General features: G+C 43.7%; 1 protein-coding gene and 1 long non-coding RNA gene across 9 annotated transcripts in view; one reads left to right on the top strand and one right to left on the bottom strand.

Annotated features, from left to right (window-relative positions):
• The window catches only part of LOC123519058, a 33,680-nt gene extending 26,822 nt beyond the window's left edge, over nucleotides 1-6,858 (top strand). Inside the window, exon 4 of the long non-coding RNA XR_006678966.1 lies at nucleotides 5,874-6,858. This is a non-coding gene — a long non-coding RNA (uncharacterized LOC123519058). The remainder of the gene's footprint in view (nucleotides 1-5,873) is intronic.
• Nucleotides 1-14,874, bottom strand: part of LOC123519057 (transcription factor Sp9-like) — a 132,635-nt gene that overhangs the window by 41,237 nt on the left and 76,524 nt on the right. For 5 of the 8 annotated variants that reach the window (XM_045280222.1, XM_045280224.1, XM_045280225.1 and 2 more), the window contains one exon: nucleotides 3,486-3,615. The exons of 1 other annotated variant lie outside the window; for it this stretch is intronic. Coding sequence is in view for 1 of the 7 variants with exons in the window: in XM_045280227.1 (XP_045136162.1) it covers nucleotides 3,419-3,615 (197 nt within the window). In the remaining 6 variants the exon portion in view is untranslated. Of the gene's footprint in view, nucleotides 1-1,968; nucleotides 3,616-14,874 lie in introns of those variants that run through there. 2 more of the 8 variants (XM_045280227.1, XM_045280223.1) reach the window with 2 other exon arrangements.

Genomic DNA, 14,874 nt, shown 5'->3' with positions numbered 1-14,874 from the left:
ATAAGAGCGCGCATGCTCACACACACACACACACACACACACACACACACACACACACACACACACACACACACACACACACACACGTTTTCGTGTTTCTTTCTTTCTTCTTCTTCTTCTTCTTCTTCTTCTTCTTCTTCTTCTTCTTCTTCTTCTTCTTCTTCTTCTTCTTCTTCTTCTTCTTCTTCTTCTTCTTCTTCCTCTCCATTCTTCACATATGTATTTGTGTGTGTGTGTGTGTGTGTGTGTGTGTGTGTGTGTGTGTGTGTGTGTGTGTGTGTGTGTGTGTGATCATGGTATTTATGTGGCTGTCTTTAAATATAGTTTTCTCCCTACAATAGTGTTATCGTTTTACTAACGTATTGTGAGACACACCTGGCTTTTATATATCAGTAAAAGGTGTATTAATAATTAGAAACTTCATAACATTACCATTTACTTTTTTATTGTTTTCAAAACATATTTTATACACATTGGCAAAAAAAAAAAAAAGGAAACAGCTGAACAAATCCAAGTTGACGGCCCCTACAAGGGGCAGACCGGAGGCCTTGACACCTGGACACACGGCGGCAGGTCAGAGGAAGAGAAAGAGTCAACGGAGACAGACAGCTACTCCTCTATGCGGTCGATCAGATTGGTGGGCTGACGAGCCCTGGAATGTTACTGTTAACTGTGAACCCTAGCTAGACCCTGGCTACACCAAGTCAATGTGCTGAGAGCCTCGGAAGTAAATGTTCCCTACAACTTTGTCGGCCCATTGAGTTGTTGTATCAAATGTAAAAATAGTAAATAAATAATAAAAATAAACCTTGCCTAGCAAGCCTTTTCTGACGACAAAATCTATTCCCAATATTTTCGTTAAAACATCGTGTTCGGAAACAAAAAAAAAACGTAGATGTCAACATTTAGTGAAAATATATTATAATCTTTCATAACGTAAAAGCTTTGTTCAGCTAGTATATGGAAATTCCTCTTACAAGCAAATTTCACGTTCCCGCGTTGGCTCCTCCCGCCCCGCGCCGCCCGGCCGGCCTTAGAAAGAATCATTTGATGAAGCGGATTAATTCCATGGCGTGAAGTGAGGCTAGGCGGGCCGAGCGACGCGTCGCGCCTGGCCACCGCGGGCACAAATCACAATAACCATAGTTTCTACTTCCTTTGTGTATTTTGATATACAATGTCATGGAGGTTACCTCAAGGAGGCCACTCTCGACAGTACCCCCTCCTCCAGACACCACGCCTCTCACGCCAGATGCTCAGTGCCTCGCGAGGCGCATCGGCAGCATCCCTGCGACGCGCGGTATTACCCTGTAGCTTGTGTACTTAAGGGACAGTGTAACTCACTGCCCGGCCATGTGGCGGCCACGACGGACTGCTCCGGATCCACCACTGATTGTGCACCACTGTGGCGTGACATGTGCCGCCTGCTGGTGCACACACACACACACACACACACACACACACACACACACACACACACACACACACACACACACACACACACACACACACACACATATATATATATATATATATATATATATATATATATATATATATATATATATATATATATATATATATATATATATATATATATATATATATATATATATATATATATATATATATATATATATATATATATATATGTGTGTGTGTGTGTGTGTGTGTACTCATAAAAGAAAATTTTCAAATATTGAATATTTCTAACATACTTAGAATTCATTCTCATACCAGACTGACAAGCTTGGCGCATGGAGAATAAATATTATCATGTGTAGTCAGTGATTCATGAACGTAATTATACATCTCTCTCTCTCTCTCTCTCTCTCTCTCTCTCTCTCTCTCTCTCTCTCTCTCTCTCTCTCTCTCTCTCTCTCTCTCTCTCTCTCTCTCTCTCTCTCTCTCTCTCTCTCTCTCTCTCTCTCTCTCTCTCTCTCTCACACACACACACACACACACACACACACACACACACACACACACACACACACACACACACACACACACACACACACACACACACACACACACACACACACACACACACACACACACCAGCAGGGGCGCGTCGCGTCGTGGTCTACCTCCACCACAAGTATGAAATCATAGTAAGACATAGTGGAAAAATCACAAAAGGAGGTAGAACATTTGGCTGGACAAGTGTATGTCTGGGTGTCCTACGGGCCGGAAGGTGGCCTCTGAGGTCATGTCAGCGAGGCGCGGCCACAGACATCAGTAGGTCGTATTGAACACAACACACAACAAAGATATTATGGTTTTCCTTAAAAAAATCAGACCTCAGGCCAGGAGGACAGCCAGACTCAGCCTGGGAATATGGGGTGTCAGACCCAGCTCAGCCGCGATCCCTTGTGTGTTTTATCCATTGTCGTTTACAGGAGTTGACATGACCAGCACATCATTGGCCGTAATCACTTATCGAGATACTCTTATTGGCAAATTTGACCGAAAGCACAACTGGGAGGTTCTCCTCCCACACCGGAGACACACAAGCGTCACGTGGTGTTCTTTATCGTTAATTGGTGTGTCACCTTTCATATATGAGTGGTTATATTCCTTCAACCCTTTTTTTAACAATCATCAATGATTCAGTTGGAAAAAGTTAACAAAAGAAAAGTGATGTTGGGAGCTCCATTATGAAGTGTTGGCGGGTCACTCAGTCGGCAAGGGATCAGGGATGAACATTAAGGGCATGAGCTGGTGCATCGACCCTTACAGTGTGCGTCGTGGCGGACCTGACCCCAAGGTAAAGGGTGGAGGGCCGCCCCGAAGGCTGGTTAACACGGTCCATACGCTGTCGTGGAGGGCTCCCCCCGCAAGGTCTCTTGCTTTCCTCAAGGACTTCAGGTGGGAAGCCCTCCTCACAGAGCAGCGGGGAATTCTCCACCTCGTAAAGTAGAGGCCACTTTACAGCGTGTAGTGAAGGCACTACGCAGCGTGCAGTGGAGGGCTCCCCATGCGCTAGTTTTGATTTTGTTGCTCCACCTGTGAATTCTCTCCTATGGTTGACTGACGACCGCCTTAGGCGGCCGGAGTCACCTGCTCCAAACAAAGGCTGCGGATTCTTAGTGGCTGGCAGTCAGACCAGATTGGTACATGTTTATATTGGTTCTTGTAATATTCATATTGGTACATACATGTTACTTTTGTTTAAAAAATGGAGAAAAAAACTTCATCTCAGAAATGTTGAATGACTCATGATTGTGCCTTGACAGGTTTTGTTATACAGGTTGTTTACTTATATTTTTGTTAATGTGATCATGACTTCCATCACCATTAAATGTATTACATGGAACACTACAAATAACATCTCATAAATCACCTCTTTTTAAAAAAATATTACAGTATAGTACAAAACACATCCTTTGGGACGAAAGAATGGGAGCGTGGAGGCCTAGTCTGGCGAGGGGCAGGCGGCTCGCGGGCTGGGGCTGCGCTTGATGTCCACCACGCGCACCACGGTGGTGGGGGACGTGGCCCGCGGAGTGGGCACGCGGGACTGCTGCTCGTCGTTTCTCCCGCTGTCGCCGTTACATTTGTCGCGGGACAGAGCTCCTCGCTGTGCTTGCTGTTGTCTCCTGGGCGCCGGTCCTGAACCCATGATAAAAAAAAAAAAACATCATTATTAGCAGGATCGTGGCATCTCTCCTGCTGGAGCCACTCTGGGCGGCCGCCACTGCGCAACGCCCAGCCCCTGGGTCAGCCCATCCCGCCGCTGGTGAACATTACTCAGTGTCCCAAGCAGACTGTGGCTCATGAATAGTGAGCGGCGCGGGGAAGGGAGGGACGCAGGGGCCGTACGGCGCCACCTGTGGCTGACTGGTGGCTGGTGGTGGCCTGTGTTGTGTGCATGAATGCTCTACCAAAACACTGGTTATTGATGGCTGGAAAAGTGTGTATGCAAATATTTATTATGAATGAAAACAAGTAATCCTCTCTCACAGATTTCATCTACATCACTGACATAAATATAAAGTGTTGTGGATACTGTGCTCCAGTCCTTCCTTCACACTGCAATTACATTCCAGTTAACTGACGCTCAAGTATGGAAAATAAATATTTGCACGTGTCGATTCTGATCACTTGATGCATTTCTTATTAGGACGTGTTTGTATTCATGTGTTTAGTGGGTGATTCGTGTCTAGTGAGTGATTCGTGTGTGTGTGTGTGTGTGTGTGTGTGTGTGTGTGTGTGTGTGTGTGTGTGTGTGTGTGTGTGTGTGTGTGTGTGTGTGTGTGTGTGTGTGTGTGTGTGTGTGTGTGTGTGTGTGTGTGTGTGTGTGTGTGTGTGTTGATCAGGTAGCAGGAGTAAATAGTTTATTACTGTAATAACACAACTTGATCCAGAACGTCAAGATGGAGGAGCAACCAGTCAGCCTTCACATAAACAAGCAAACATGATAAAATCTTAACACTAAACATTAAACTCACACACACATAACATAAAAATGCGGGAAAGGTTTCAAATATTTCTGTGATCAGAAGAACACATTGGTATTATCACAAGCACGCGCGGCTGTAAGGAAAGAATTGTCATCATGGCTAGCTGAAGGAGGAGGAAGAGGAGGAGGAGGAGGAGGAGGAGAATGGAGGAAGGGACGCGTACATGAGGAAGGAGAAAAAAAGGGATATGAAGAAAAGTGAGGTTGAGATTTTTCCCTAAAACTGATATTTTTGCATCGAATTTTCGTCACAGAATAACAAGCTGTGTGTTTTAATATTCTTGATCTCTTTCTAATGAAAATGATACGCCAAAATTGTATAATCTCTCTCTCTCTCTCTCTCTCTCTCTCTCTCTCTCTCTCTCTCTCTCTCTCTCTCTCTCTCTCTCTCTCTCTCTCTCTCTCTCTCTCTCTCTCTCTCTCTCTCTCTCTCTCTCTCTCTCTCTCTCTCTCTCTCTCTCTCTCTCTCTCTAATACATTTGCGCTACTTTTTAAATTTCTTTATTCAGCTCTTTATTAACAGATCTGCTCTTGATGATGATGTAAAAGAAAAGGCGAATAGTCTCTCTCTCTCTCTCTCTCTCTCTCTCTCTCTCTCTCTCTCTCTCTCTCTCTCTCTCTCTCTCTCTCTCTCTCTCTCTCTCTCTCTCTCTCTCTCTCTCTCTCTCTCTCTCTCTCTCTCTCTCTCTCTCTTCCTCATGCTTCCCCACCCCCACCTCCTGCTCCCGCCACGCCTCAAGATGCAGCGGAAGGAGGCGAACTGACTGATGCTGAGGACGGAACAGTAATGATAATGAAAATATAAGCTTTCATGTAAGTGTGAATGCATCCCAAGTGACTGCAAACGCCCAGCCTCGCACCTCCTCTAGCTGCGTCAGGAGCGTGACACTAAAACACACATTAACCTCAATATAATGCCTGCTAGATGCTACGAAAACACACAAACTGTATTTTGGATGTCTTCTGCTGGCAGTAAAAATAAGGGTATGCATCTTGAATGATTAGTGGCAAAACTGGCTAAAGAATTCACCAACTATCCAATGATAAATATTTGATACCAGAACTGTGAAAACTGGCTGTGATTCATGGAAACTAGCAGTGAACATGGGATATATATATATATATATATATATATATATATATATATATATATATATATATATATATATATATATATATATATATATATATATATATATATATATATATATATATATATATATATATATATATATATATATATATATATATATATATGTATGTATGTATGTATATATATAATATAAACCTGAAATTTAAACTGAACAACATTATAATTGTGGAAGCAGGAGTGAGGAGGGAAGGCAAAGTGTGCGGCGACAATGATTTTAAAGGATGAAAAGTAAAACGTATCTTTCCTCCGTCACAGGCACCATTGATCACATGACACAAGGCCGCGTGCACCTCGCCTTCCTCTTCTCCTCGCTCTCTAAACAACACTGCAGACTGGAGAAGCGTGTGTTCCCTGCAGCAAAGCGTCACTTCCTGGTGGCAGCTCCTTTGGTAAAGCAATGCAAAGCGATCGCGTGGGAGGCGTGTGAACCCTGACCAGGGGAAGAATGTGTGGGGTGTAAGTTACCTCGGACCAACATTTTCTTACGCACTGTGTAATCTCCTCACTAATATTTGGAATCCATCAACGAAATAAAAATGTAGTTACGAGACTTGTATGAATTATAGTAAAACATGGGATATGTCAGTCAACATAGTACATGTTTTTATGTGAAATTACAGTCTTTTAAAGAATTTTGGTTTTAGCATTTATCCTCGTGTGTCATGATACCGACTCTAAGCAAAGGGATTGGTTACCAAACGTTTTTAATTTTCAGCTAGTATTTTATCGAATCGTTTTTGTAAACAGAATGAGTCTTGTGTCACTTGTCCTTATGATTTATGATTGGAAACACTATTATTATTATTAGTTATTATTATTGTTATTATTATTGTTATTATTATTATTATTATTATTATTATTATTATTATTATTATTATTATTATTATTATTATTATTATTATTATTATTATTATTATTATTATTATTGTTATTGTTCAGGTAATGGATTGTGGGTAGTCAGTTCTTGTTTTGATTTTGACAGATGGCAGGCAGAGCTGGACGGAAGCAAGGCCTGTACACACTGTTACTGAGGCACATCAGTTACTTGTGCCACACAAACCACACAAACATTGCTAATCGTTCTAATCGTCCTATTTCTTTTACTGTAGTTACGCAGTTGTTCTTGGGGGCAACATAACGTCTTTCAGCTAAAAGATGTGTTTGATCTATGTTGCATGCATACGCGCGTGCGCACACACACACACACACACACACACACACACACACACACACACACACACACACACACACATGCGCGCGCGCTCGCGCGACGCTTGCTTGTATGTATGAGACGCATAACTTTATGAGCACACCCAGGAGTTACCACCAGGAAGAGCGCCCCGCTGCTCCAGCCTCAGTCTCACAGGTGGCCAGTAACAAGCACCACCTGTCTCCCTGTCTATCTCCCTCCCCTCACATATATTCATTTCCCTAGACCATCGTAAATCATAACAACAACAATAAAATAGAGAGCATAAATAACATGGATACAGAGTGTCGGCGATAACAATCAGTAACATTCACCACGTGGCAATGAGATAAATAATTACACAATTCAGAAGCAACACGTGGCTCAACTCACACCGTCTCTCATCTCTCACCACGCCACGCAGGTTAACAGCAGTATATACATTCTGCTCACAAACACATAGCAGCTTCCGCAGGCGGTGATGTGCCAGAACTAACTGTGAGGTGTTTTTTCTTTAATCATTGTTCTGAACTCTTGCAATTTATATTATTATATGATATTATTATGATATGGATTATCAAATGAAGAGCAAAGATAACATTTTTACTGTGTGTGTGTGTGTGTGTGTGTGTGTGTGTGTGTGTGTGTGTGTGTGTGTGTGTGTGTGTGTGTGTGTGTGTGTGTGTGTGTACTGAGAATCACGTGCTGGACTCCTGCTCGTCAGCTTTACCCTCCCCATGGGCAAGGCTGAGACACTTCACACATGCACATCGTTTTACTCAAAAAGGAAACTAACTACTCCCTGAATAATGAAAAGAAAAACATATCCATCAAGGTGACGTTACCATTGAAGTATTCCTTTAGTGTGTGTGTGTGTGTGTGTGTGTGTGTGTGTGTGTGTGTGTGTGTGTGTGTGTGTGACCCTCTCCACTCCGGACCTTTGTTTCTTTGCGAGTCACCCGTGGACTTGCATGCTTGGTCAACAGTCGTCTGAGTCCCACTGGAAGTCTTTCAGTCAAGTGTATCAATAGTTGCCCTGCTCCGTATCCCTTCCCTCCCTCTTCTCTTCACGTGTGAGGTTCAGTGTGGGCTGTGTGTGCCGTGTACTAGTGCTGTCGATGTTGTCACTCTACTAATGGATGATTATGGTGATGGTGGTGTTTTTGCCGATCATGGTGGTAATGGTGTTGGTTGTAGTACTGGTGGTGCTGGTGGTGATGGTTGTGGTTGTGGTAATAATGGCTATGGTGGCAGAGATGTCTTCAGTGTGTGTGTGTGTGTGTGTGTGTGTGTTCATCATGATTTCGATTACTTCTGAAAAAAAATTTCGGTTGTTTTATTCAGGAAACTTTTACGGTTCTATAGTTTTCCGAATTATCGTATTCATTTAAAAAAAAAATCGTTTTACATTAAGTACATTTTTAAGTTCCATGCACTATTTTTGTTCGTGTGTGTGTGTGTGTGTGTGTGTGTGTGTGTGTGTGTGTGTTTGTGTGTGTGTGTGTGTGTGTGAGCCGCTCCTACAGTTGAATAAATTCTGTCTTGCAAAGTTTGTCTTTTTCGGTAAAGACCATCGGTCGTCAGTACGTGTCTACTCTCCGTTGTTTGGTGTTCTGTGTTGTCTGTCCCAGTCTTGAGTCGGTCCGGTGCGCATATCAAACCACCCTTCAGCCTGTGCACTTCTCAGTCACCTAACGCACAGCACGCAGGCTACAGTCTCCTCATGATACAATACTAAAATATTTCAATAACTACAGCTACACTACAAGCTAAAGAGCAGCCCTGCCTCTGCTCCAGGCTGCACAAACATTACCTCCGCCAGCTTCCACTGAGCTGTTATCTCTACCGTCGTGTCCAAGTCCTGTTAACTCATAACAAATATTCAAACTATTCTGATCAAATATAAACTAGAAAATAGATATATGAAGATATGATGAAATAAACCCTTTAGCTGGGGATGTGAGTCCCGCCTGAGACGCGGCTGCTGCTGCTCACAGTAGTACATCTGATACAGTCTACCCTTAATAATCCGACCACGATGTTTTTCTTTGCATGTTGTTTGAATGTTGTGAATCATGATGAATGAAAGGGCAAAAGGGAGCTTCAAAAGATTTAGATTAACTGTTGTTAAATTAACGTGAAAGAAAGGTCGGATTAGACGGGTGGACTGTAATGAACTGACACAAAGTCCTTCTACTACTTTACTTTACGGGCATCATGAACCCTTTGGACTCAAACATGAGCAGTTATATTGAAACATTCACTCACGTCTTGCATGCTTTAGATGAATGTCAATATATTTCTCTGAATGTTTTGTGTTCAGTTTTCTTTAATATTTAAGAATTTAATAGTATCGTGCTCGGATGTTAAGGATAGACTGATAAACACAATATCATTTTATTTCTTATGTTACAATACATGTAGCAGTTGGGTTTCTTTCTCAAGGCACAAGTTATATACAGTTTCGTTATTGACTCTCGATACATCTACAGTTGGACATTTCTCTTTCTCTTGCTTTCTCTTTCTCTCTCTCTATTTCTCTCTCACTCTCTCTATCTCTCTCTCTCTCTCTCTCTCTCTCTCTCTCTCTCTCTCTCTCTCTCTCTCTCTCTCTCTCTCTCTCTCTCTCTCTCTCTCTCTCTCTCTCTCTCTCTCTCTCTCTCTCTCTCTCTCTCTTTCTCCTATGTACAGCGACCTGTCGGCCCGGCAGGCGCAGCCCACACGTCCCTAACTATCGCATTCTGTTTAGTACTTTTGATTGGTGTTTGGCGCAGCCTTGCCCGAACCCCTACGGGGCACGGGGCGTGGCGGCCAGCGCCTCTTGGGGGGATAGGGGGAGGTGGGGGTCTGATGGCACAATTGAGGGGCAATGGGGCGAATGGACTATGGCAGAGGAAGGGGAAGGGTAAGGTAAGGGTTGGTCTGCGGCTGGGTTGAGGAAGGAGGTCAGTAAGGGAACGGAGCTTTGGCAACGTATAATATTGTATAAAATATATCATTTAGAATAGTAACACAAGGGATGTCAAGCATCTGATAGTGATATGCAACGGCAAGACTGGGAGGAGCAAGAACACAGGGTGGAGAAGAGTGGTGAGGGCGGGGCATGGGACTTGAGGGAGCGGGCAGGTGGCAGAGGCTTATGGGCCTGTTTAAGGCTAAATGGCATGAATTAAAGCTGCGTTTGGGGCCCCTGGTGACGGGCAAACTAACTAGGACTGTGGTCTTCCCGGCTACTGGCTGACTCTGGGCCAACTCAAAGGAAAAATTAATGAATAAATAATACTGATAATAATAATGACTATAGTAGTACTAGTAATGATAATAATAACGATGATAGTAGTAGTGATGATAATAATAATAATAATAATAATAATAATAATAATAATAATAATAATAATAATGGAAATGAAAAAAACTGGTAATAATAATAATAATAATGATGATAATGATAATAATAATAATGAAAATGATAATAATTACTATAATGATAATAATAATAATAATAATAATAATAATAATAATAATAATAATAATAAAGATAATAATAATGATAATAATACAGGAAGGTTAGGTACTTACAATTGTGAGGAGGATTAATAGTGCGGTAACAGAAACAACACATCTGGAAGTAACACACACACAGGTACATGACACTGGGGGTTAGGCTGAAACGTGTTAAAGGCAAAGGAAAACATAAAACACGTAGAGGAATTTGTACATGAGTTAGATATGTTGAACTTTAAAGCTTTATGCGTGAAGGATTGAGCTCATGACCGCCACACCACACAGCAGCAAGCCAGGAAGCCTCGGCTGCCCTCAACACACCTGGTGCTTCATCATCACTGCGACCCTCTGAGTTAATCAATTTGTCCCCGGAATGCCCTTCGATCACCACCTGATGATATTGGTCAGGGTTTTATGTCTTTCAAGCCTTTAGCCATGCCCCAGCCTCGGCCACGCCATTCAGAGTGTGTATATATATATCTATAATATGTCCATCAATATTAATAGGTTTAGTCTTAATACATGTTCAGCGCTGCGGAACATGTTCAGAGCTGCAGTGAATACTCATACTAGATCATGAAGTAAGTACTCGCTGCCCGTCTCGTGTACGGGAGCGTGAGCAGTGTCTCTATAGTGTGTCGTGTGTAGTACATGTTCAGAGCACAGTTGCATGATAGGAGCATTAGTACATAATCAAAGCAGAGATACAAACTTAAAAAAAAAAAAAAAGCTTTAGCCCATGTTCAAAGCTTTTAGTACATGAACAAAGTTTCAACACGTGTTTCAAAAGTTCTGTACATGATAATTACACTATTGCTGTGCAATGACAAAACTGATTGATAAAAAAAAAATTAAGGTAAATCCTTCAAACAAACAGTGCACTACTACAGTCACATGTTGGAGGAACAAGCTTTTTTAAACTCATGTACAGAGTTTTTGCATATGTTCAAAACTTTGGCACGTGCTCTCAGCTTTTATACATATTTGTGCCACCAATTTGACGCCCCGCCAACCGCCCGGCACCTTAACAATGGAACACTTGAACAAGGGGGCCTGAATGCTGAATGTGAACAGAAGAGCCAGAAATATGGACATTTGGTTAACAGTACCTGAGCAAGGTCACCTGCCTGGGTGCCGCTGAGGAGGTAAGCTTGAACGCGGACAGCGAGAGAAGGAAGGGAGGAGGAGAAGGAGATGGATGAGTAAAAGGCAAGACGTGAACCAATTATTATATGGGAATCGAGTGAAGAAAAATACACGTGAACAAGCTTACCTGACCAGAAGCACCTGCAGAAAGACAATTTAACACGGTACCTGACCCTGATCAGCACTACCTGATTATGAAAACCTGAATTATGATACCCGAGCAGGTAAGCCCGCACAAGGAACCAAAGCCCAGGTAGTTGAAGAGGGCTCCCATACCGAGCCCTGCAGCCTTCCCCTCCCAGCTAGCCAGGAGCTGGCCAGGGAGGGCACACATACATCATCTGGCATAAGTAAACCTGAACACCAGTACCAGACTTGGGTACCCCGGCAGACAGCACCGGAGGTTCAGTGACGCCCCAGCCAGCACCCAGCTTCTCCACGCAACCCAGCCAGCTAATGCAACTTTTCTTTGGCCGGAGCAAGACAACACGGAAGTGTGTGTACTGATATCCTGCCGGCCGTCTTGGTGAGACACGGATGGGGGCGGCGGCTGGGTGCTGCCTGGGTCCCGCAGCGTGTGCTGAGCCTAACCGTGAGGCGCCGCAGCACAACAGCCAGACCGTCGCGCGCATGGTTCATGTACCTCAACCAATACCGAGAATAAAACGAAGCCGCAGAAAAAGTTGTCCTTTTTACATAAAAATTACAAGTTACGTTAGTATTGGATTAATGAACGAAGAATACTCCTGCAGCATTCATTTAACCTGAGGAAAGACTTGGTTGAGGCACGTGAAACTAAAATAAAAATAAAAATAAAGTATATAAAAAGAAATAAAGCCATGACACTCACCAAACACGGCTCGGTGAGCGCGACTCACTCTCCACTTATAAAGTACAAACGAATCAAAAGAAATGAGAAAATGATACCGTCAACAGTCATATTCGGGCTTGGCTGTGGTCATGTCTGTCGCCTGTTGGTCTGCCCCGCCTCGCCTCCACACATCACCTGCCCCGCCCCGCCCCGCCCCGCCATCCCGGCCTGGTTTACGGGACTCCAACGGGGCGGCTGGGGAGGGATGGGGGGTGAGGGGCTGACGGGGACTACGTGGATCACTGGTCTGGGAGCACGTGAAGTTTGGAGTGGCGCGCATTTGTGTTTGTGTGTGTGTGTGTGTGTGTGTGTGTGTGTGTGTGTGTGTGTGTGTGTGTGTGTGTGTGTGTGTGCACGGAGGCATGCGTGATGTACGAATTTTCATCTTACTTTTCTGAAATAAATGATCATGAGAACGCAAAACGAGAGGCCTCGGCGGCGGCAGCGGAATGTTACGTTTGGGGTAGTGGAGAAAATGACGCCTTCCATCGCTTGCTTGCTCGGCAGACGAATCGCTTCCCTGCCACGGCACAAACATTTATGGTCGGGTGTGAGGTATTTAAGGCGGTCCCAGAATTACAAATCATATAGTTAACGCAAGTCAAATTTATGGCGATGCGATATTGCAAAATTGAAATATAAAAACTTAGCAAGGCCAGATGGAAAAAAAAAAAGATGTTTGGTCGCACCGCCTCTACCAGCGAATCTTAAGCTGTGTGTGTGTATGTATGTGTGTGTGTGTGTGTGTGTGTGTGTGTGTGTGTGTGTGTGTGTGTGTGTGTGTGTGTATGTACAGCGTAGTTATGGTATTATGGTGGTGGGGAGTGGTGTGTGGAGAGTATATGGGTGTCACTGTGGTTGTTTACGGGTCTGGCGGTGTGTTGTGGTGGAGTGTGGTGGAGTGTGGTGTGGTGTGATGATGCGGCGGGTGTCTTTCAGATCGCAAGGCCAGTGAGTGCTTCTTGTGCAGTTCCCATGTGTGTGTCTTCGCATTCGGAACACGCAAATAACAAGAACAAACACTAAAAAAAATATATATATATATAAAAAAAATACATATTCTTTTGTATATCTCAAGCTGGTGCTCTTTCTCTTCCCCTGCATTAAAACCTTCGTCAATCAATATGCTCGAATTCAAGATTTTTCCTCAATAGTTTACAAAATCCCGTCTTTCGTATCACCACCACTTAGGTATGCATTTAATTGCCCCGTGCCATGCCCTTTATACGCCTTTCAGTTGTGTCTTGAGTCCTTTACGTTATCATATTTCCAAACATTTTTTATTTCTTCTCCTCGTCCTTCTCCTCGTCTCAGTGTTCTCGTCCTCCGCCTCCCCTCCTTAATCCTTAGCGGTTAATGGCTGACCAATCCCTGCACTCCCAATGCCATACGCTCCTCTCTCTCTCTCTCTCTCTCTCTCTCTCTGCTCTTCCTGATTGCCCTCCTCCCACTCCATGTTCTCTAATCATTATACGCCCTTTCAATCCTTACCCTTCCCCTCCAGCGCTCTCTCTCTCTCTCTCTCTCTCTCTCTCTCTCTCTCTCTCTCTCTCTCTCTCTCTCTCTCTCTCTCTCTCTCTTTCCTTTCCTTTCCCTTTCGCCATAAATCGAGCCGCATGGAAGTCTGTCACCAATTGAGCAAATCTAATCAAAAGGCGGTGATTCCTTCCCCTCAAGTGACCCCGGGCGGTGTTCGGGAGCCGGGCGGAGGGAGGCAGGCGCGGGCGAGGCGAGGGGAAGCTAAGTATTTACCGTGGATTACATCGCGGTCAGAATTAGCTGATTGAAAAAGCAATGGGCGCAGTCAGAGGGGAGATGGGGTTAGAGGAGGAGATTAATAGCGTGGAGAGATAGAGGAGGAGGTGCAGGGAGGACTGGGGTATGGAGGAAGGAGGCTTTGGGGCTATGGGGGGTATGGGGGTTTAATTACCAACGATCACCACCTCTTGTTCCTTCCCTACTTCTCCTCCTCTTCTTCCTCCTCCTCCTCCCGTCATCTCTCTCTCTCTCTCTCTCTTCTCTCTCTCTCTCTCTCTCTCTCTCTCTCTCTCTCTCTCTCTCTCTCTCTCTCTTTCTCCCAGTTTCAGTTTATCTACCACTAATTCCCTTCACACACACACACACACACACACACACACACACACACACACACACACACACACACACACACACACACAGATTTCTCACTCAATCCTGCTTTTCATGATTTGCTGAAGAACGAATATTTAAACAAGTCTCCTCCCTCCAAAATAAAAAGATACTATCGTTTTCCGTTTCCAGTCAGTCTAATATTTTCTTTCTATGCTATTTAATATGGATTTTCTCCAGTTAATTTATGATTTTGTATGTATTACGTAGGATGAGTATTGGGCTGGAAAACATTACTTCACGGGAAAATTATCAGTTAGAGAGAGAGAGAGAGAGAGAGAGAGAGAGAGAGAGAGAGAGAGGAATTAAGGTGAAGAGGGGTAGTAGTCGTAGTAATAGGAGCTGTAGGATAATAAGATAAGGAGTAGGAAGAAGAATAGGAGAAAACTGATTAGAAA

Source organism: Portunus trituberculatus, chromosome 44 (genome assembly GCF_017591435.1).
Source record: "Portunus trituberculatus isolate SZX2019 chromosome 44, ASM1759143v1, whole genome shotgun sequence".
In the NCBI taxonomy this organism is placed as follows: domain Eukaryota; kingdom Metazoa; phylum Arthropoda; class Malacostraca; order Decapoda; family Portunidae; genus Portunus; species Portunus trituberculatus.
This window is presented reverse-complemented; position numbering and strand designations above follow the sequence as displayed.